The sequence below is a fragment of the Salmo trutta genome, unplaced genomic scaffold (genome assembly GCF_901001165.1).
Source record: "Salmo trutta unplaced genomic scaffold, fSalTru1.1, whole genome shotgun sequence".
NCBI lineage: Eukaryota > Metazoa > Chordata > Actinopteri > Salmoniformes > Salmonidae > Salmo > Salmo trutta.
Genome location: NW_021823073.1, coordinates 851,853 through 875,649, shown reverse-complemented (window position 1 = coordinate 875,649; position 23,797 = coordinate 851,853). Strand labels below are relative to the sequence as shown.

Below are 23,797 nucleotides of genomic sequence, written 5' to 3'. Positions count from 1 at the left end.
CTGTCGTACCTGACCCTCAACTACTCATGATATGCACTTTGTCAAACTTTATGGGTGAGCTATTTTTCTGTTTCAAAAACAATTGTGCAGTGATATATATATATATATATATCTCAACTTTATAATGCTTTGGAATAAAATGCATAATGCAGTTTTGCTAATGGGTCTTTGTGGTTTCATCTCTTATCTACACGATCTCATGGACAAACACATTTCACACGTCACTTTAACAGCATTTTTATTTGATTTTTTTATTTCATATTTCAACGGCATAAAAAATGCTCATCGAAAATCAAACACTGAGCCATACGACAGCATGTCTCCCCCCTCCATCTTCCTTCCACCTCACCCACTGAAAATATAAACACAGCTAACGTTCCAGGTCATCTTTATTGCAGTCATCCTGCACATATCAGATGTCACATCTCAGGTACGACATTCATCATTCATCTGATATAGCAATCTGCTGAGAGGCGCCTACAACAGGACTGCATTAAAAGACAAGGTGGAACGCACCCATGAACAAACATCATACAGGCAACCTGGGATTTTGGCACGTTGATAAAAACATGAATCATTCTAGATCAGCTGCTCATAGAAAAGGAACAAAATAGAATGGATGAACGGACAATTATGGCACCAGAACCCATCCCACAACATAATCTGGGACTCGCAACAAGGCAAGCTGTTTAAAATAACACTGCTAGCAGCTGAGCACAACTTGCAGCATTGAAGATACCAAGTGTAATTTGTAATTTCATTTCAAGCACACACTGGAAAGTAAAGCACATACATATGTCTGCTCATTCAATGCGGTTTGTCTCCCATCTAGAAAAACGGCCATGCAATCTGTTGCGGTGGTGGTGCCCATTCTATTCAGACTATATCTATGTTTTCCGCTTCTCAGGCACAGTGAAATGAAGAGCGGCTATTTGTGGTAAATGAATGACCTGAATGAACATGACACTGCAAAGAAGACATTGGGCCTGTCCCAAATTATACCCTATATAGTGCACTACTTTTAACCTGGGCTAATAAGGCTCTGGTCAAAAGCTGTGCTCTATGTAGGAATAGGGTGTCATTTGGGACGTGGATATGTTCTACAGGCACCAGAGTCAGCGCTCATGGCCAAACTGCAGACAGTCTTGCTACGAAACGAATCCTAATAAAACACTAAAGGGATGAATACGTTCTCTAAAGAGGTGTGCAGGGAGAGGCGGGGTCTCCTCAGTCGCTTCCTTGATTGGCCGCCGGCGCCAGTCTATCCCTCTGATTGGCTCTGAAGCCTTCTTTAAGCATCTTTGGTGGAAGTCGGAACGCGGTGAGCATAGGAGGAGGAGCTTAGCACAGCGCGTGGGCGGGGCCTCATGGCATCAAGAACACAACTCACTCTCTCCCATCCAATCGCTTTGCACAATGAGGCAACAACAAACATCACATGACAATACTACCGTAATGCCCTGTGTTACTTTTGAAACAGTATACAAAATAAAATATTATTTAAATAGGTATAAACATTGCATGAAAAATAGAACCGTATCAAAACAATATGAGTTCACAGTCAGTCCACCCCACTGCTGCACCCCCAACCCCCTCTCTCACCTCCACCCCTTCCATCCATCCCGCCGTACAACTATAGTTGCAGGGAGGCTAGGGAGTATCCGAACCCACGTCCCCCAGCTCCAGAACCCTCTCCTGGGGTGTCACTGGGACTTGAGCCCCAGGCCGTTGGTGGCGGTGCTGTTGGTAGTGCTGGACCCTGTACTGGAGGTAACAGGGTAGGAGTAGGCCTTGCCCAGCACGATGCGGTCCCGGAGCAGCTTGAAGAGGACGTAGTAGTTACAGAACAGGATGAGGCCCAGGGACAGGGTGTGGTTCCAGCTCTCAGAGCGGAGCAGGGAGTACAGCTGGTACAGGACTACACTAGACTCGATCCAGATTAACAAGTTCAGGATCCGCAACGGCTTGTGGAAAAGGAACTACAACACAATAAATAATAGCACAATTGGTATTTATTTATAAACATGACTTGGAAATAAAGTGAAATGTCAAGGCAGTACATGGGCAGGATATAAACACACACGTCTAGTAAAGGCAGTGACTCACGTAAAACCTGGCGTGGGAGACGTCCGAGGGCAGGGCCACGTTGTAGGGTCCTACAGCCTTGTACAGGCTACGACTGTGACGTACTAACACCCCCTGGGGCCAGACTGTACTCTCAGACCACCTGCAACACACAATGAAAAAAGGTGGAGATTGATCCTACAGCCGACAGATCAAATAGAACCCTGCCTAGAAGACCAGACAGCAGAGTCTGGTGGACAGCAGGGTGGCTAACCCTCTTCCTGGAGACAGCCTCCTTATGCATGGCTTTACTCCATCCCTGCTCTAACGCACCTGGTGGAGTCCTGAAGACCAGTTGATTAGAGTCAGACGTGTTGGAACCAAATCCTGCATATGTCTAGCTCTCCAGGAGAAAAGGTTGGGTTACGTACATACACAAGTGCTGCGGGGCGTTGTTGTAATAGTGTGTGTGTGTGTGTGTGTGTGGACCACCTAAGCGTGCTGCGGGGCGTTGTTGTAATAGTGTGTGTGTGTGTGGACCACCTAAGCGTGCTGTGGGCCGTTGCTGTTGAAGTATGTGTGTGAGTGTGGACCACCTACACGTGCTGCGGGGCGTTGCTGAAGAATCCGTGCTCCAGCTTCTGCCAGCGCCCCAGGTGGGCTGCAGAGCGGTGCAGCAGGTCACAGTAGCTGGGAGGTAACAGCTGGCTCATCAGCATCACAAACGCATTGATCCACACCATGATCAGGTGCTCACAGGACCAGCGCATGTCATAGTACTGGGTACTCTGGAGGGGGAGACAAAACCACGTTTTAGGCTTCAAGGGCCTTGCTTAACACAAACGCAGGAGACAGCACCTAGGATACCTGGAGACTGAAGGAGGAAACTGTGAACACACAAAGACCCAGGGGAGGGGAGATGAGCACCAGGAGGGTTGACAGTTCCTTGGATAACGGGGAGGGGAGATGAGCACCAGGAGGGTTGACAGTGCCTTGGATAACAGGGAGGGGAGATGAGCACCAGGAGGGTTGACAGTTCCTTGGATAACAGGGAGGGGAGATGAGCACCAGGAGGGTTGACAGTTCCTTGGATAACGGGGAGGGGAGATGAGCACCAGGAGGGTTGACAGTTCCTTGGATAACGGGGAGGGGAGATGAGCACCAGGAGGGTTGACAGTGCCTTGGATAACAGGGAGGGGAGATGAGCACCAGGAGGGTTGACAGTTCCTTGGATAACAGGGAGGGGAGATGAGCACCAGGAGGGTTGACAGTTCCTTGGATAACGGGGAGGGGAGATGAGCACCAGGAGGGTTGACAGTGCCTTGGATAACAGGGAGGGGAGATGAGTACCAGGAGGGTTGACAGTTCCTTGGATAACAGGGAGGGGAGATGAGTACCAGGAGGGTTGACAGTGCCTTGGATAACAGGGAGGGGAGATGAGTACCAGGAGGGTTGACAGTTCCTTGGATAACAGGGAGGGGAGATGAGCACCAGGAGGGTTGACAGTGCCTTGGATAACAGGGAGGGGAGATGAGCACCAGGAGGGTTGACAGTGCCTTGGATAACAGGGAGGGGAGATGAGCACCAGGAGGGTTGACAGTTCCTTGGATAACAGGGAGGGGAGATGAGCACCAGGAGGGTTGACAGTGCCTTGGATAACAGGGAGGGGAGATGAGTACCAGGAGGGTTGACAGTTCCTTGGATAACGGGGAGGGGAGATGAGCACCAGGAGGGTTGACAGTTCCTTGGATAACAGGGAGGGGAGATGAGCACCAGGAGGGTTGACAGTGCCTTGGATAACAGGGACGGGAGATGAGCACCAGGAGGGTTGACAGTTCCTTGGATAACAGGGAGGGGAGATGAGCACCAGGAGGGTTGACAGTGCCTTGGATAACAGGGAGGGGAGATGAGCACCAGGAGGATTGACAGTTCCTTGGATAACAGGGAGGGGAGATGAGTACCAGGAGAGTTGACAGTGCCTTGGATAACAGGGAGGGGAGATGAGCACCAGGAGGGTTGACAGTGCCTTGGATAACAGGGAGGGGAGATGAGCACCAGGAGGGTTGACAGTGCCTTGGATAACAGGGAGGGGAGATGAGCACCAGGAGGGTTGACAGTGCCTTGGATAACAGGGAGGGGAGATGAGCACCAGGAGGGTTGACAGTGCCTTGGATAACAGGGAGGGGAGATGAGTACCAGGAGGGTTGACAGTTCCTTGGATAACAGGGAGGGGAGCAGCAACCTGCTAGAGGGAGGAAAAGAGAGGAGGAGAAAAAAAGAGAAAGAGACATACCTTGATGAAGCAGAGGGAGGGAAGTTATGTAGTAAGAGTTAGTACCTTGACGAAGCAGAGGGGGAGGAAGGCTACGTAGTAAGGGTTAGAGTTAGTACCTTGACGAAGCAGAGGGAGGAAGGCTACGTAGTAAGGGTTAGAGTTAGTACCTTGACGAAGCAGAGGGGGAGGAAGGCTACGTAGTAAGGGTTAGAGTTAGTACCTTGACGAAGCAGAGGGAGGAAGGCTACGTAGTAAGGGTTAGAGTTAGTACCTTGACGAAGCAGAGGGGGAGGAAGGCTACGTAGTAAGGGTTAGGGTTAGTACCTTGACGAAGCAGAGGGAGGAAGGCTACCTAGTTAGGGTTAGGGTTAGTACCTTGACGAAGCAGAGGGGGAGGAAGGCTACGTAGTAAGGGTTAGGGTTAGTACCTTGACGAAGCAGAGGGAGGAAGGCTACGTAGTAAGGGTTAGGGTTAGTACCTTGACGAAGCAGAGGGAGGAAGGCTACCTAGTTAGGGTTAGGGTTAGTACCTTGACGAAGCAGAGGGGGAGGAAGGCTACGTAGTAAGGGTTAGGGTTAGTACCTTGACGAAGCAGAGGGAGGAAGGCTACGTAGTAAGGGTTAGGGTTAGTACCTTGACGAAGCAGAGGGAGGAAGGCTACCTAGTTAGGGTTAGGGTTAGTACCTTGACGAAGCAGAGGGGGAGGAAGGCTACGTAGTAAGGGTTAGGGTTAGTACCTTGACGAAGCAGAGGGGGAGGAAGGCTACGTAGTAAGGGTTAGGGTTAGTACCTTGACGAAGCAGAGGGAGGAAGGCTACCTAGTTAGGGTTAGGGTTAGTACCTTGACGAAGCAGAGGGGGAGGAAGGCTACGTAGTAAGGGTTAGGGTTAGTACCTTGACGAAGCAGAGGGAGGAAGGCTACGTAGTAAGGGTTAGGGTTAGTACCTTGACGAAGCAGAGGGAGGAAGGCTACCTAGTAAGGGTTAGAGTTAGTACCTTGACGAAGCAGAGGGGGAGGAAGGCTACGTAGTAAGCGCTGAAGAGGGAGTTGAAGAGGACTTCCTTGATGCGACGGTTGAAGTCGCTCCGGAGTTCCTCCACCTCGCTGCGGATGAGTTCTGGAGACGGGGGCTGGGGACAGGTGTGGTGGGGGATGTGGCCTGGAGTGGTAAACTGCTCTCTCAGGTTCTCCCTTAGTAACGCTAGGAAGTCCTTAGGCCTGGAGGGAGAAGAGAGAAGTAAGAATGATCTAGGATCAGTTTTTTCATAATGGAATAAGACTACATGGACTGATGAGACCAGGGCCCCGTATCCACAAAAGATCTCAGAGTAGACAATTGGTGGGAAGTGCTGAGAATAGACATTTTACTCCTACTCTTATGGGTAAAAATAAAAAGCTATGCATGAACCCTCTTTATTAATAAGAGTCACGCCCTAGGCCCCTGTCCACAAAGCATCTCAGAAAAGGTCGTAGGAATCCTGTTAAAACCTGTTTTATGACAAAACTCCCAGCTGAGAGTAGGGTTTAGGATGATGTTAAGATACTGCCCAGCCAAACTCTGAGCCAGGAGGAAAATCAAGTCATGAAAGTTTCTCTCAGATGTTTCTCATGACAGTTTGAGGTACCACAAAGGAAAGATAATGATGACGCTCATTAACCAAGTTGCAAATGATTTGATTTATTAGGATCCCCATTAGCCAATGGTGACAGCTAGTCTTCCTGGGGTCCGACAAATAACGATACATTTAAAAACATGAACATAAAGAGTGTCTGCATCTATCAGTTCCACATACATGTCAGTACAGACACACAACCAGTAGGTCACGTGGGGGAGAGGCGTTGCGCCGTGAGGTGTTGCTTTATTTGTTTTATGAAACCAGGTTTGCTGTTTATTTGTTCTATATGAGTGCATCTCACTGCACTGAGAATAGGAAACTCTGTCACCACCGATAAATCCACCATAATTGAGAATTTCAATAAGCATTTCTCTACGGCTGGCCATGCTTTCCACGTGGCTACCCCTACCCCGGCCAACAGCCCTGCACCCTCCACAGCACCCAAGCATCCCCCATTTCTCCTTCACCCAAATACAGATAACCGATGTTCTGAAAGAGCTGCAAAATCTGGACCCCTACAATCAGCTGGGCTAGACAATCTGGACTCTCTTTTTCTAAAATTATGCGCTGCAATTTTTGCAACCCCTATTACTAGCCTGTTCAACCTCTCTTTCGTATTGTCTGAGATCCCCAAAGATTGGAAAGCTGCCGCGGTCATCCCCCTCTTCAAAGGGAGACACTCTAGACCAAAACTGTTACAGACCTATATCCATCCTGCCCTGCCTTTCTAAGGTCTTTGAAAGCCAAGTTAACAAACAGATCACCGACCATTTCGAATACCACCGTACCTTCTCCACTATGCAATCTGGTTTCCGAGCTGGTCATGGTTGCACCTCAGCCACGCTCAAGATCCTAAACGATATCATAACCGCCATCGATAAGAGACTATACTGTAAAGCTGAATTCATCGACCTGGCCAAGGGTTTCGACTCTGTCAATCACCGCATTCTTATCGGCTGACTCAACAGCCTTGGTTTCTCAAATGACTGCCTCTCCTGGTTTACCAACTACTTATCAGATAGAGTTCAGTGTGTCAAATCGGAGGGCCTGATGTCCGGACCTCACGCTGTCTCTATGGGGGTGCCACAGGGTTCAATTTTCGGGCCGACTCTTTCTCTGTATACATCAATGATGTCGCTCTTGCTGCTGGTGATTCTTTGATCCACCTCTACGCAGACGACACCATTCTGTATACTTCTGGCCCTTCTTTGGACACTGTGTTAACTAACCTCCAGATGAGCTTCAATGCCATTCAACTCTCCTTCTGTGGACTCCAACTGCTCTTAAATACAAGTAAAACTTAATGCATGCTTTTCAACCGATCGCTGCTCGCACCTGCCCGCCCATTCAGCAACACTACGCTGGACGGTTCTGACTTAGAATATGTGGACAACTACAAATACCTAGGTGTCTGGTTAGACTGTAAACTCTCCTTCCAGACTCACATTAAACATCTCCAATTTCATTCGCAACAAAGCATCCTTCAGTCACGCTGCCAAACTCACGCTGCCAAACATACCCTCGTAAAACTGACTATCCTACTGATCCTTGACTTCGGCGATGTCATTTACAAAATAGCCTCCAACACTCTACTCAGCAAATTGGATGCAGTCTATCACAGTTCCATCCATTTTGTCACCAAAGCCCCATATACTACCCACCACTGCGACCTGTATGCTCTCGTTGGCTGGCCCTCGCGTCATATTCGTCGCCAAACCCACTGGCTCCAGGTCATCTATAAGTCTTTGCTAGGTAAAGCGCCGCCTTATCTCAGCTCACTGGTTACCATAGCAGCACCCACCCGTAGCACGCACTCCAGCAAGTATATTTCACTGGTCACCCCCAAAGCCAATTACTCGTTTGGCCGCCTTTCCTTCCAGTTCTCCGCTGCCAATGACTGGAACGAATTGCAAAAATCACTGAAGCTGGAGACTCATATTTCCCTCTCGAACTTTAAGCACCAGCTGTCAGAGCAGCTCACAGATCACTGCACCTGTAAATAGCCCATCTGTAAATAGCCCATCCAACTACCTCATCCCCATACTGTTATTTTTTTCTTCTTCTCCTTTGCACCTCAGTATCCCTACTTGCACATTCATCTTCTGCACATCTATCACTCCAGTGTTTAATTGCTAAATTGTAATTATTTCTGCCATGTCGCAGTTGTAAATGAGAACTTGTTCTCAACTGGCCTACCTGGTTAAATAAAGGTGAAATAAAAAAACAAATGTAAAAAAATTAGATGGGAGTTCCATAAACTCATGGCTCTGTATAATACTGTACGTTTCCTTGAATATGTTCTGGACCTGGGAACTGTGAAAAGACCCCTGGTGGCATGTCTGGTGGGGTAAGAGTGTGTGTCACACGGCGTATCACATTTAACAAACCAAACATTCAAATACCGTTTAGAAGGTAAAGAAAAAACCCAAACCGGTCCGTGCATCAATACCGGTATATAGTAAAATACGGTGTACTGCCCAGCCCTAGCAGTCAGTCTTTCCTCAGCTCTTAGCCAAGACAGACTGGTATGGATAGTTTCTATATTATCCCTCTGATTACAATGAAGAGCAAGACGTTCTGCTCTGTTCTGGGCCAGCTGCAGCTTAACTAGGTTTTTCTTTGTAGCACTTGACCACATGACTGGACAATAATCAAGATAAGATAAAACTAGAACCTGCAGAACTTGCTTTGTGGAGTCAAAAAGCAGAGCATCTCTTTATTCCGGCTAAGCTTCTCCCCATCTTTACAACCATTCAATCTATATGTTTTGACCATGACTGTTTACAATCTAAGGTAACGCCAACTAATTTAGTCTCCTCAACTTGTTCAACAGCCACACCATTCATTACCAGAACCAGCTGAGGTCTAGAAATTAAGGAATGATTTGTACCAAACACAATGCTCTTAGTTTTAGAGATGTTCAGGACTAGTTTATTACTGGCTACCCATTCCACAACAGACTGCAACTCTTTAAGGGTTTCAGTGACTTCACTAGCTGTGGTTTCTGATGTGTATAAGGTTGAATCATCAGCATACATAGACACACATGCTTTGTTTAATGCCAGTGGCAGGTCATTGGTGAAAATAGAAAAGAGTAGAAGTCCTAGAGAGCTGCCCTGCGGTACACGACAATTTACATGTTTGACATTAGAGAAGCTTCCATTAAAGAAAACCCTCTGAGTTCTATTAGATAGATAGCTCTGAATCCACAATATGGCAGAGGTTGAAAAGCCACAACACACAAGTTCTCAACAACAGGTTATGGTCAATAATATCAAAGGCTGCACTGAAATCTAACAGTACAGCTTCCATAATCTTATTATTATCATCAATTTCTTTCAACCAATCAGTCATTTGTGTCAGTGCAGTACATATTGAGTGCCCTTCTCTATAAGCATGCTGAAAGTCTGTTGTTCATTTGTTTACAGAGAAACAGCATTGTATTTGGTCCAAAAACAATTTCCCCAACAGTTTGATAAGAGCTGGCAGCGAGCTGATAGGTCTGCTGTTAGAACCAGTAAAAGCCGCTTTACAAGTCTTGGGCAGCGGAATGACTTTGGCTTCCCTCCAGGCCTGAGGACAAAGACTTTTCTCTAGGCTCAGATTAAAGATATGACAGATAGGATGGTAGCTGACTCTATAGCCACTCCTATGAAGCTTTCCATCTAAGTTGTCAATGCCAGGAGGTTTGTCATTATTGATGGATAACAATAATTATTCCCCCTCTCCCACACTAACTTCACAAAATTCTAACGTACAATGCTTTTCTTTCATTACTCGTTTTTTAAATAATTAGCAACATCCAATGATGGAGAATAATAAATCGCTGTGAACCCAATAGCATGTGTCAGACAACCACAGTGAATGTGACTGGACATTAAAACATTGCAATGATAAAACGTTTGATTTCATTTTCACATGATACGATCACTTCCTTCTCTTAATTGTGGATGAATATGTTGGCAAGCATAACCAGTTAACTAATTCTGATCATGTATGATAATGTTGCATACGATGTTTGAAAGGTCTATAATTCTTTTCCTGAACACAATCAAAAGTTAACATAGGCCTCAGATGCCTTCAACTGCCCCACTTATAGCCATGTCCAATTTAGGCACCTTTTTAACAATGTGATATTGTGCTCCAAAGGGATAACTTGATGTAGGTTAATGAAATAATCCAAATAAAAATATGTGATTATTTATTATATTATTATGTGAAATAGGCCTCATGTGAAATCACTGTCAAAAATACTGCTGCGTCGCCTCAGTGGAGTGGTCTAAGACACTGCTAGCTGTGCCACTAGAGATCCTGGTTCGAGTCCAGGCTCTGTTGCAACTGGGCGCGACTGGGAGACCCATGGGGCGGCGCACAATCGGCCCAGCGTCGCCCGGGTTAGGGGAGGGTTTGGCCCAGCGTCGCCCGGGTTAGGGGAGGGTTTGGCCCAGCGTCGCCCGGGTTAGGGGAGGGTTTGGCCCAGCGTCGCCCGGGTTAGGGAGGGTTTGGCCCAGCGTCGCCCGGGTTAGGGGAGGGTTTGGCCCAGCGTCGCCCGGGTTAGGGGAGGGTTTGGCCCAGCGTCGCCCGGGTTAGGGAGGGTTTGAGGGGAGGGTTTGGCCCAGCGTCATCTGGGTTAGGGGAGGGTTTGGCCCAGCGTCGCCCGGGTTAGGGGAGGGTTTGGCCCAGCGTCGCCCGGGTTAGGGGAGGGTTTGGCCCAGCGTCGCCCGGGTTAGGGGAGGGTTTGGCCCAGCGTCGCCCGGGTTAGGGGAGGGTTTGGCCCAGCGTCGCCCGGGTTAGGGGAGGGTTTGGCCCAGCGTCGCCCGGGTTAGGGGAGGGTTTGGCCCAGCGTCGCCCGGGTTAGGGGAGGGTTTGGCCCAGCGTCGCCCGGGTTAGGGGAGGGTTTGGCCCAGCGTCGCCCGGGTTAGGGAGGGTTTGGCCCAGCGTCGCCCGGGTTAGGGGAGGGTTTGGCCGGCAGGGATGTCCTTGTCCCATCGCGTACTAGCGACTCCTGTGGCGGGCCGGGCGCAGTGCACGCTGACCAGGTGTACAGCGTTTCCTCCGACACATTGGTGCGGCTGGCTTCCGGGTTAAGAGGACATTGTGTCAAGAAGCAGTGCAGCTTGGTTGTGTTTCAGAGGACTCACGGCTCTCAACCTTCACCTCTCCTGAGTCTGTACAGGAGTTGCAGCGATGAGACAAGACTGTAACTACCAATTGGATACCAGGAAATTGGGGAGAAAAAGGGGTACATTTTTGTAATAAAAATGACAAATGAAAATAATGTTGCATTTAAGTCTAGATGTATGGATTTATCTTACAATAATGTTGCATTTAAGTCTAGATGTATGGATTTATCTTACAATAATGTTGCATTTAAGTCTAGATGTATGGATTTATCTTACAATAATGTTGCATTTAAGTCTAGATGTATGGATTTATCTTACAGAAATATTACAACATTCAACAACTCCAAAGCAATTTCCTGACTATGGTGCAGGTACCACTGACTCACTGCCCTTCTCTATTATCAAGAAGTTTGCTTTAAAATAATGATTATAATAATAAAGAAGAAGCCAGCTGGTAACTGTTCATTGATTAGGACAGCTGGTGTCCTGAAGATCTGTCAACTAGGTAGGACTCTTATGACTAGAGGTTTCATGAATAGCTTGTATTCTCAACCAATTACCAATGTTCTACTCAGCCTCTTTGTGGATACGGGGCCCAGCCCTCCTCCTGCCATTATTAATACAGGCCCAGAAACAGAACAGGTAAAACCAAGTATTCTTCTGTCTTATTCCCTTTCATTCTTTTTAAATGACACTATTATTGAATTGATCAAAACGTCACATGACAGGAATATCACATTGTTGTCTCTTTGCAGTGTGCTCTCTATGGTACTTGAAATGCCCACCCTTTAGGTGGGGTGTCAGCTAAAAAGACCCTTAACTAAACTCACACAATCAAACAGAGGAATCTGTCCCAGGCTGTGAGAGAGAAGAAATCAAGAAGAGTTCATGACTGCCTCTGATTCCAACCACCTCACAGGGAACTTTTATTGACAGTTTTTAAGTCAATGTTCTGTCCCCCACTCTGACCAGAAGGGCGTGTTTGTTCTGTCCCCCACTCTGACCAGAAGGGCGTGTTTGTTCTGTCCCCCACTCTGACCAGAAGGACGTGTTTGTTCTGTCCCCCACTCTGACCAGAAGGGGGTGTTTGTTCTGTCCCCCACTCTGACCAGAAGGACGTGTTTGTTCTGTCCCCCACTCTGACCAGAAGGGCGTGTTTGTTCTGTCCCCCACTCTGACCAGAAGGGCGTGTTTGTTCTGTCCCCCACTCTGACCAGAAGGGCGTGTTTGTTCTGTCCCCCACTCTGACCAGAAGGGGGTGTTTGTTCTGTCCCCCACTCTGACCAGAAGGGCGTGTTTGTTCTGTCCCCCACTCTGACCAGAAGGACGTGTTTGTTCTGTCCCCCACTCTGACCAGAAGGACGTGTTTGTTCTGTCCCCCACTCTGACCAGAAGGGCGTGTTTGTTCTGTCCCCCACTCTGACCAGAAGGGCGTGTTTGTTCTGTCCCCCACTCTGACCAGAAGGGCGTGTTTGTTCTGTCCCCCACTCTGACCAGAAGGGGGTGTTTGTTCTGTCCCCCACTCTGACCAGAAGGGCGTGTTTGTTCTGTCCCCCACTCTGACCAGAAGGACGTGTTTGTTCTGTCCCCCACTCTGACCAGAAGGGGGTGTTTGTTCTGTCCCCCACTCTGACCAGAAGGGCGTGTTTGTTCTGTCCCCCACTCTGACCAGAAGGGCGTGTTTGTTCTGTCCCCCACTCTGACCAGAAGGGGGTGTTTGTTCTGTCCCCCACTCTGACCAGAAGGACGTGTTTGTTCTGTTCCCCACTCTGACCAGAAGGGCGTGTTTGTTCTGTCCCCCACTCTGACCAGAAGGGGGTGTTTGTTCTGTCCCCCACTCTGACCAGAAGGGCGTGTTTGTTCTGTCCCCCACTCTGACCAGAAGGGGGTGTTTGTTCTGTCCCCCACTCTGACCAGAAGGGCGTGTTTGTTCTGTCCCCCACTCTGACCAGAAGGGCGTGTTTGTTCTGTCCCCCACTCTGACCAGAAGGGCGTGTTTGTTCTGTCCCCCACTCTGACCAGAAGGGGGTGTTTGTTCTGTCCCCCACTCTGACCAGAAGGGCGTGTTTGTTCTGTCCCCCACTCTGACCAGAAGGGCGTGTTTGTTCTGTCCCCCACTCTGACCAGAAGGGCGTGTTTGTTCTGTCCCCCACTCTGACCAGAAGGGCGTGTTTGTTCTGTCCCCCACTCTGACCAGAAGGGCGTGTTTGTTCTGTCCCCCACTCTGACCAGAAGGGGGTGTTTGTTCTGTCCCCCACTCTGACCAGAAGGGCGTGTTTGTTCTGTTCCCCACTCTGACCAGAAGGGGGTGTTTGTTCTGTCCCCCACTCTGACCAGAAGGGCGTGTTTGTTCTGTCCCCCACTCTGACCAGAAGGGGGTGTTTGTTCTGTCCCCCACTCTGACCAGAAGGACGTGTTTGTTCTGTCCCCCACTCTGACCAGAAGGGGGTGTTTGTTCTGTCCCCCACTCTGACCAGAAGGGGGTGTTTGTTCTGTCCCCCACTCTGACCAGAAGGACGTGTTTGTTCTGTCCCCCACTCTGACCAGAAGGGGGTGTTTGTTCTGTCCCCCACTCTGACCAGAAGGACGTGTTTGTTCTGTCCCCCACTCTGACCAGAAGGACGTGTTTGGCTGGGGGAGAGGACATTGAAGTCTGTTGTTTATTTGTTTACCTGAATATGGGGAGCGTGTGTGTTTATGAGAATGTTTACCTGAAGAAGGGCCCGTGGGACAGGTCCTGGTCTGAGTAACCACAGTCTGAAGGCACTGGCTGGGCCCTACTCTCCTGATGGAAGCAACACAGGGGAACATACACCCCAAACCTGACGCACAGAGAGGGAGGGGGATGAGGAAGAGAAAGGACAACAGGAAATAAAGAACCATGTGTTAGATCAACTAGATAATGGTGAACGTGACCCTGTGATCAACTAGCTAATGGTGAACGTGACCCTGTGATCAACTAGCTAATGGTGAACGTGACCCTGTGATCAACTAGCTAATGGTGAACGTGACCCTGTGATCAACTAGCTAATGGTGAACGTGACACTGTGATCAACTAGATAATGGTGAACGTGACCCTGTGATCAACTAGCTAATGGTGAACAAGACACTGTGATCAACTAGATAATGGTGAACGTGACCCTGTGATCAACTAGCTAATGGTGAACGTGACCCTGTGATCAACTAGCTAATGGTGAACGTGACCCTGTGATCAACTAGATAATGGTGAACGTGACCCTGTGATCAACTAGCTAATGGTGAACGTGACCCTGTGATCAACTAGCTAATGGTGAACGTGACCCTGTGATCAACTAGCTAATGGTGAACGTGACCCTGTGATCAACTAGCTAATGGTGAACGTGACCCTGTGATCAACTAGCTAATGGTGAACGTGACCCTGTGATCAACTAGCTAATGGTGAACGTGACCCTGTGATCAACTAGCTAATGGTGAACGTGACCCTGTGATCAACTAGATAATGGTGAACGTGACCCTGTGATCAACTAGATAATGGTGAACGTGACCCTGTGATCAACTAGCTAATGGTGAACGTGACCCTGTGATCAACTAGCTAATGGTGAACGTGACCCTGTGATCAACTAGCTAATGGTGAACGTGACCCTGTGATCAACTAGCTAATGGTGAACGTGACCCTGTGATCAACTAGCTAATGGTGAACGTGACCCTGTGATCAACTAGCTAATGGTGAACGTGACACTGATCAACTAGCTAATGGTGAACGTGACACTGATCAACTAGCTAATGGTGAACGTGACACTGTGATCAACTAGCTAATGGTGAACGTGACACTGTGATCAACTAGCTAATGGTGAACGTGACACTGTGATCAACTAGCTAATGGTGAACGTGACACTGTGATCAACTAGCTAATGGTGAACGTGACACTGTGATCAACTAGATAATGGTGAACGTGACCCTGTGATCAACTAGATAATGGTGAACGTGACACTGATCAACTAGATAATGGTGAACGTGACACTGTGATGAACTAGATAATGGTGAACAAGACACTGTGATGAACTAGATAATGGTGAACGTGACACTGATCAACTAGATAATGGTGAACGTGACACTGATCAACTAGATAATGGTGAACAATAAAACACCCTACACTACTTCCCAGTACACACACCATCTCTGAATAACAATAACACACACTACTTCCCAGTACACACACCATCTCTGAATAACAATAACACACACTACTTCCCAGTACACACACCATCTCTGAATAACAATAACACACACTACTTCCTAGTACACACACCATCTCTGAATAACAATAACACACACTACTTCCCAGTACACACACCATCTCTGAATAACAATAACACACACTACTTCCTAGTACACACACCATCTCTGAATAACAATAACACACACTACTTCCTAGTACACACACCATCTCTGAATAACAATAACACACACTACTTCCTAGTACACACACCATCTCTGAATAACAATAACACACACTACTTCCCAGTACACACACCATCTCTGAATAACAATAACACACACTACTTCCCAGTACACACACCATCTCTGAATAACAATAACACACACTACTTCCCAGTACACACACCATCTCTGAATAACAATAACACACACTACTTCCCAGTAGACACACCATCTCTGAATAACAATAACACACACTACTTCCCAGTACACACACCATCTCTGAATAACAATAACACACACTACTTCCTAGTACACACACCATCTCTGAATAACAATAACACACACTACTTCCCAGTACACACACCATCTCTGAATAACAATCACACACACTACTTCCCAGTACACACACCATCTCTGAATAACAATAACACACACTACTTCCCAGTACACACACCATCTCTGAATAACAATAACACACACTACTTCCCAGTACACACACCATCTCTGAATAACAATAACACACACTACTTCCCAGTACACACACCATCTCTGAATAACAATAACACACACTACTTCCCAGTACACACACCATCTCTGAATAACAATAACACACACTACTTCCCAGTACACACACCATCTCTGAATCAAACCACTAGAGTAGCATCTACAGAGCTGTACTGACACATCAACTGTAGAGCTGCTGTCATACAGTAAGTAGTCTGAAACCTGTGGTAACTCCTCTCTCTGAACACAGACACTCACGGGTATCCAAGGAAGAGCAGGTTGAGCACCGAGTGGTTCTTGAACAGGTTGACCAGGGTCCAACAGAGAACCCAGCCACACAGAGTGAGGAGGCTGAGCCGTGCTGCGATCAGAACCACGTACCGTACCAAGGAACATGGACTGGTCTGAGACGCCTGGGACACACACACACACACAGACAGAAACACACACAGGTTAGAGGTTACACAAACAATCCACCGACAGACAGCACAATCAACCACAATGCATTGCTACACACTATGTTCTTAACTCGGACATAACACGGACATAAGCCGACAAGTCAGTCACACACACACAACCCTGGCCAGAGTCCAGACAACAATACTAAGCCAGTCACACACACACACACACAACCCTGGCCAGAGTCCAGACAACAATACTAAGTCAGTCACACACACACAACCCTGGCCAGAGTCCAGACAACAATACTAAGCCAGTCACACACACACACACACAACCCTGGCCAGAGTCCAGACAACAATACTAAGCCAGTCACACACACACACACACACAACCCTGGCCAGAGTCCAGACAACAATACTAAGCCAGTCACACACACACACACACACAACCCTGGCCAGAGTCCAGACAACAATACTAAGCCAGTCACACACACACAACCCTGGCCAGAGTCCAGACAACAATACTAAGCCAGTCACACACACACAACCCTGGCCAGAGTCCAGACAACAATACTAAGCCAGTCACACACACACACAACCCTGGCCAGAGTCCAGACAACAATACTAAGTCAGTCACACACACACCCCTGGCCAGAGTCCAGACAACAATACTAAGCCAGTCACACACACACACACACACACACACACACACACAACCCTGGCCAGAGTCCAGACAACAATACTAAGCCAGTCACACACACACAACCCTGGCCAGAGTCCAGACAACAATACTAAGCCAGTCACACACACACACAACCCTGGCCAGAGTCCAGACAACAATACTAAGCCAGTCACACACACACACACACAACCCTGGCCAGAGTCCAGACAACAATACTAAGTCAGTCACACACACACAACCCTGGCCAGAGTCCAGACAACAATACTAAGCCAGTCACACACACACAACCCTGGCCAGAGTCCAGACAACAATACTAAGTCAGTCACACACTAACGATGCAACTAGGAGGATCAGCGTCGGCCTAAATACTGGAAACATGTTCACTCCCATCCCTACTACTACACCACTAAACATGATGCAACCAGTTTAGAAACAGACTATCTGCCTATTCTGCAGACACAGTTGAGGAAGGGAGAGAGAGAGAAGATGAGAGGTAGAGAGAGAGAAGATGAGAGGTAGAGAGAGAGAAGATGAGAGGTAGAGAGAGAGAAGATGAGAGGTAGAGAGAGAGAAGATGAGAGGTAGAGAGAGAGAAGATGAGAGGGAGAGAGAGAGAAGATGAGAGGTAGAGAGAGAGAAGATGAGAGGTAGAGAGAGAGAAGATGAGAGGTAGAGAGAGAGAAGATGAGAGGTAGAGAGAGAGAAGATGAGAGGTAGAGAGAGAGAAGATGAGAGGTAGAGAGAGAGAAGATGAGAGGTAGAGAGAGAGAAGATGAGAGGTAGAGAGAGAGAAGATGAGAGATATAGAATGAGAGATACCTCTGACACTATAGTCCACACCAGTCTCCTGGCCAGCATCACTGTGATGAAGATAGCCAGGTGGTAGTCCATCAGATGGAAGTTCTGCAGAGAGGAGGCAACAAACGGACTGAAGGTGTGTGAACTCATCAGAGTTATAGGCATCACTCTCTCTGTGTGTGTGTGTGTGTGTGTGTGTGTGTGTGTGTGTGTGTGTGTGTGTGTGTGTTCACTACTACTCACCAGAGAGGTGGAGGCAGCAGGGTGACTATAAGGGTACCACCACACAGTCCTGTAGATATTAATATACTGAACAAACAGCGCCACCAGCAGGTAGAGGAAGAGCAGGAACTCAAACAGCAGGCTGCTGTCCAATGGGAGGTCAGGGATCCGGTAGTGACGGACGGGTTCCGGCGTGATGAGGGCCGAGAGGGGCGGGGCAGAGAGACCCACACAGTTACTGCTCCTGGAGGGAGGGGGGCATAGAGAGAAGCTGGGGTTACTGGTGTGTTGTGGTTCTGGAGGGAGGGGGGGCATAGAGAGAAGCTGGGATTACTGGTGTGTTGTGGTTCTGGAGGGAGGGGGGGGCATAGAGAGAAGCTGGGGTTACTGGTGTGTTGTGGTTCTGGAGGGAGGGGGGCATAGAGAGAAGCTGGGGTTACTGGTGTGTTGTGGTTCTGGAGGGAGGGGGGGGGCATAGAGAGAAGCTGGGGTTACTGGTGTGTTGTGGTCCTGGAGGGAGGGGGGGGGGGCATAGAGAGAAGCTGGGGTTACTGGTGTGTTGTGGTCCTGGAGGGAGGGGGGCATAGAGAGAAGCTGGGGTTACTGGTGTGTTGTGGTTCTGGAGGGAGGGGGGGGCATAGAGAGAAGCTGGGGTTACTGGTGTGTTGTGGTTCTGGAGGGAGGGGGGCATAGAGAGAAGCTGGGGTTACTGGTGTGTTGTGGTTCTGGAGGGAGGGGGGCATAGAGAGAAGCTGGGGTTACTGGTGTGTTGTGGTTCTGGAGGGAGGGGGGCATAGAGAGAAGCTGGGGTTACAGGTGTGTTGTGGTCCTGGAGGGAGGGGGGCATAGAGAGAAGCTGGGGTTACAGGTGTGTTGTGGTTCTGGAGGGAGGGGGGGGGGCATAGAGAGAAGCTGGGGTTACTGGTGTGTTGTGGTTCTGGAGGGAGGGGGGGGGCATAGAGAGAAGCTGGGGTTACTGGTGTGTTGTGGTTCTGGAGGGAGGGGGGGGGGGCATAGAGAGAAGCTGGGGTTACTGGTGTGTTGTGGTTCTGGAGGGAGGGGGGCATAGAGAGAAGCTGGGGTTACTGGTGTGTTGTGGTTCTGGAGGGAGGGGGGGGGGCATAGAGAGAAGCTGGGTTACTGGTGTGTTGTGGTTCTGGAGGGAGGGGGGGGGAATAGAGAGAAGCTGGGGTTACTGGTGTGTTGTGGTTCTGGAGGGAGGGGGGCATAGAGAGAAGCTGGGGTTACTGGTGTGTTGTGGTTCTGGAGGGAGGGGGGGGGCATAGAGAGAAGCTGGGACTACTGGTGTGTTGTGGTTCTGGAGGGAGGGGGGCATAGAGAGAAGCTGGGGTTACTGGTGTGTTGTGGTCCTGGAGGGAGGGGGGCATAGAGAGAAGCTGGGGTTACTGGTGTGTTGTGGTTCTGGAGGGAGGGGGGCATAGAGAGAAGCTGGGTTTACTGGTGTGTTGTGGTCCTGGAGGGAGGGGGGCATAGAGAGAAGCTGGGGTTACTGGTGTGTTGTGGTTCTGGAGCAGCCTTGAGTTTGAGTGTTATAACGTGCTGAGCATCTGAGTCCCGCCAGACTACTACTGGAGAATGAGTCCCGCCAGACGACTACTGGAGAATGAGTCCCCCCAGACGACTACTGGAGAATGAGTCCCCCCAGACGACTACTGGAGAATGAGTCCCCCCAGACGACTACTGGAGAATGAGTCCCCCCAGACGACTACTGGAGAATGAGTCCCCCCAGACGACTCCCTGGAGAATGAGTCCCCCCAGACGACTCCCTGGAGAATGAGTCCCCCCAGACGACTCCCTGGAGAATGAGTCCCCCCAGACGACTCCCTGGAGAATGAGTCCCCCCAGACGACTCCCTGGAGAATGAGTCCCCCCAGACGACTCCCTGGAGAATGAGTCCCCCCAGACGACTCCCTGGAGAATGAGTCCCCCCAGACGACTCCCTGGAGAATGAGTCCCCCCAGACGACTCCCTGGAGAATGAGTCCCCCCAGACGACTCCCTGGAGAATGAGTCCCCCCAGACGACTCCCTGGAGAATGAGTCCCCCCAGACGACTCCCTGGAGAATGAGTCCCCCCAGACGACTCCCTGGAGAATGAGTCCCCCCAGACGACTCCCTGGAGAATGAGTCCCCCCAGACGACTCCCTGGAGAATGAGTCCCCCCAGACGACTCCCTGGAGAATGAGTCCCCCCAGACGACTCCCTGGAGAATGAGTCCCCCCAGACGACTCCCTGGAGAATGAGTCCCCCCAGACGACTCCCTGGAGAATGAGTCCCCCCAGACGACTCCCTGGAGAATGAGTCCCCCCAGACGACTCCCTGGAGAATGAGTCCCCCCAGACGACTCCCTGGAGAATGAGTCCCCCCAGACGACTCCCTGGAGAATGAGTCCCCCCAGACTACTACTGGAGAATGAGTCTCTATGCCTCTTCCTCATCGGTGTTGATCTGAGCTGGCATACCTTCTTCCTCCTCAGTGTTGATCTGAGCTGGCATACCTTCCTCCTCCTCAGTGTTGATCTGAGCTGGCATACCTTCTACCTCCTCAGTGTTGATCTGAGCTGGCATACCTTCTACCTCCTCAGTGTTGATCTGAGCTGGCATACCTTCTACCTCCTCAGTGTTGATCTGAGCTGGCATACCTTCTACCTCCTCAGTGTTGATCTGAGCTGGCATACCTTCTACCTCCTCAGTGTTGATCTGAGCTGGCATACCTTCTACCTCCTCAGAGGGGTGGTATTAATAATCTGACTCCACCAATCATCTATTTGACTAACACTGATTATGTTAGAATATTAAATCACAGTCAGGACAGGAAGGAAGAGGCTATGGCCGTCTCATGGTAGCTGCAGACAGTAACATTTTAAAAACAGAATGTGTGATCATATAGCCTAGGCCTACACATTTAACTTCCCATAAGGCTTGGCTCAATAAATCCTGTAGGCCTGTTTGTGTTTGGTGAGGTAGGAGGGTTAGGTCTGCTTGTTGTAGTACACTACTTTACCCCATCTGTGTGTGTGTGTGTGTTAGGGGTGTCGACAGTATCTGTGTTCGTTTCCTAACCTGTTTCTGAGTCCGTTGCCGTTGCTGAGGCTGCCCCCCACCAGAGTCTGTAGGGAGGGCAGAGCAGAGCGGCTCAGCTGTTGTCTACTTGGCCCCCTGCGGCCCCCGGGCATGGCCAGGCACCACCTCAACACCCCCTGCTACTGCCTCTCCACCTAGACCCAGAGACCAGCACCACCTCACAGCCCGGCCCAACACAGCCAGGCCACTGGAGAGACGGACAGAGAGAGGAAACAACGTCAGGGTCATGTTCATTAGGCACAACACATTGGAAAACAGAGTCAAACAGGGAGGTAGAATACTATCTGAACTTGTGCACATTGCAACCCATTTTGTTATGGTGTGTGCTCTAATGAACACAACCCAGGTGCAATGAAGAACAGTCCCAATAGAGGACAGAATGTGTACACACACGTTGCAGATAGACGTCTCCTGAAAAAACGTGCCATGAATGAGTCGCTACTCTACTCATCTTAGTGGCACGTAGGATGATATGACGTGGGATAAACAATGTATTTCTGTCTAAACCTTCCAGAACATGGTGTCCTACTGAACGCAGCCCTGGGGAAGATGGTGCCAAAAAAAGGCAGGACTAGGACAGAGTCAATAGAACAGAGGTAGGTGAATAGGTCCTGGGCTAGGTTACTGGTAGGACAACATCACCATAGTCAAGCACCCAGGGTCATGAAACATTACATAAGACTACATCCTCAGACTGATAACAGACAGGCATCACACAGACAGACACAGACAGACAGACACAGACAGACAGGCATTAGACACAGACACAGAGAGAGACAGGCAGGCATCACAGACAGACACAGACAGGCATCACACAGAGACAGAGAGACAGACAGGCATCACACAGAGACAGAGAGACAGGCAGGCATCACCCACATACAGACAGACAGGCATCACCCATACACAGACAGACAGGCATCACCCACACACAGACAGACAGGCATCACCCACACACAGACAGACAGGCATCACCCACACACAGACAGACAGGCATCACCCACAGACAGACATGCATTGAATGCATGTACCAGCACACAGTCGTCAAACACACTTTACAATGGCAGCCAGGTGAGACAACAACCGTAGCTACTGTAGATGCCACGGTTATAGAACAAGAGATAAGCAAACCAGGTTATCACAATTACCTTTGTCTCTGTGTGTGTGTGTGTGTTTGTGTGTGTGTGTGTGTGTGAGAGAGAGAGATAATTGAGGAGCTTCCTAGTGGCTGTACATAGGCTAATGTATAGTTTGCTGGAACAATCCACACACAGCCATTCCATTAAGGGAGACTGAACAGAAAGGAGGGAGAGACAGACAATGCCCACAACCACAACACAAAGGTAGCTGGCTAGTTCAGTACACTATAACCTTGACTACTGGAGGAGAAGGGAAGGGATGCAAAGGTGCCAGTCAACTTAGACTAGCTAGGCTGTCCTTCCATGTACTAATGTTTCTGGTGATGAGTGATAATGGCTATAAAAACATCTAACTTATCCATGCTCGCATCAGATCAGAGTAGCCTATCTGCCAACATAGCTAGCTACTGTTCTCAGGCAACACTTTAAGCATGACTGTAGTGTTGTATCGAAACTGAAGTTTTTCAACAGCAAAATGCGGAAACTGCCCAGATCAGAAGGCATGCGCAATAAAGTAACGGCTTTATGACAGTTCGTGATCAACTGGCTGATAGAATGGAAACTGTTACAATATTATAGGAAACTGTTACACAAGTCTGACACTTGTATTGAGAGTGCAATATTCCCAATGGCTGAACATCGAATTTCTAACTACTTTATAACTAGCTTAACATTCAAGAAGATGAAACATTCTCATAGAAGTTGAAAAGTTGTATTTTCAAGACACGTAGCTAACGTTAGTTAGCTAAACACACATTGTACTTACTACACATTTAACTAGATATGTATAAGCAATTTGTACCTAGCTAGTCATTTCCAGTAACATTGTCAAGCTACCTAACGAACGGTGCTAGCCAGCTTTTTGTGTTATTGGACATGATCGAACTGTTATGTGTTATTATAGAGGAGAAACGAGAATTTACAGGATTCATCATTTCAAATGGGGAAGTTAGCTAGCCTAGATAGCTACATTATGTTTCATTTGATGCACTGCATACAAAACCAGCTAGCTAATGAGCTACTCGTGCAGGAATTAAACAGAATACTCACACAACATTGACAAAAAGCGGATGGTGTGGACACGGATGCATCAGTCAATTGTGGGTTGACAAGTCGAGACAGGAGCGAACATTTCTCTCGTCTTAAAAGGGAATATATTCATAGGCTTTAGCAGGACGGGGTTGTGTGCTACTTATAAACACACAGAACGTTATATCGGTTTACCTCCAACAACAAGCATACGGTTAAAAACGAGTCTGTTTGCAGTGCAACAGTAGCTAGCTACAGTCACCAGTAGCACACAGAGACCGACGTGGCAAAGCGATGCCTGTTTGGACAAAACGTCATCATTCATGCGACTTGTTCTTCAGCCACGCAGCCGCACACGAATTTGGTGACGAATATTTACACTAATTGTACAATCCTCTTGCAAAGCAGTGGCTTTTCAAGTAAA

The 23,797-nt window shown here is 48.8% G+C and overlaps 1 protein-coding gene across 1 annotated transcript; it reads right to left on the bottom strand.

Moving 5' to 3' along the window:
- Positions 1-223: 223 nt before the first annotated feature.
- Positions 224-23,695, bottom strand: LOC115188759 (transmembrane protein 39A). Its single transcript, XM_029747577.1, has 10 exons — positions 23,395-23,695; positions 21,188-21,395; positions 18,128-18,350; positions 17,906-17,989; positions 16,262-16,416; positions 13,792-13,902; positions 5,337-5,559; positions 2,665-2,852; positions 2,107-2,227; positions 224-1,979 (listed from the first exon to the last, which is right to left on the bottom strand). The coding sequence occupies exons 2-10, from the start codon at positions 21,298-21,300 to the stop codon at positions 1,704-1,706; spliced, it is 1,494 nt and encodes a 497-aa protein (XP_029603437.1). The 5' UTR covers positions 21,301-21,395; positions 23,395-23,695; the 3' UTR covers positions 224-1,703.
- Positions 23,696-23,797: the final 102 nt, after the last annotated feature.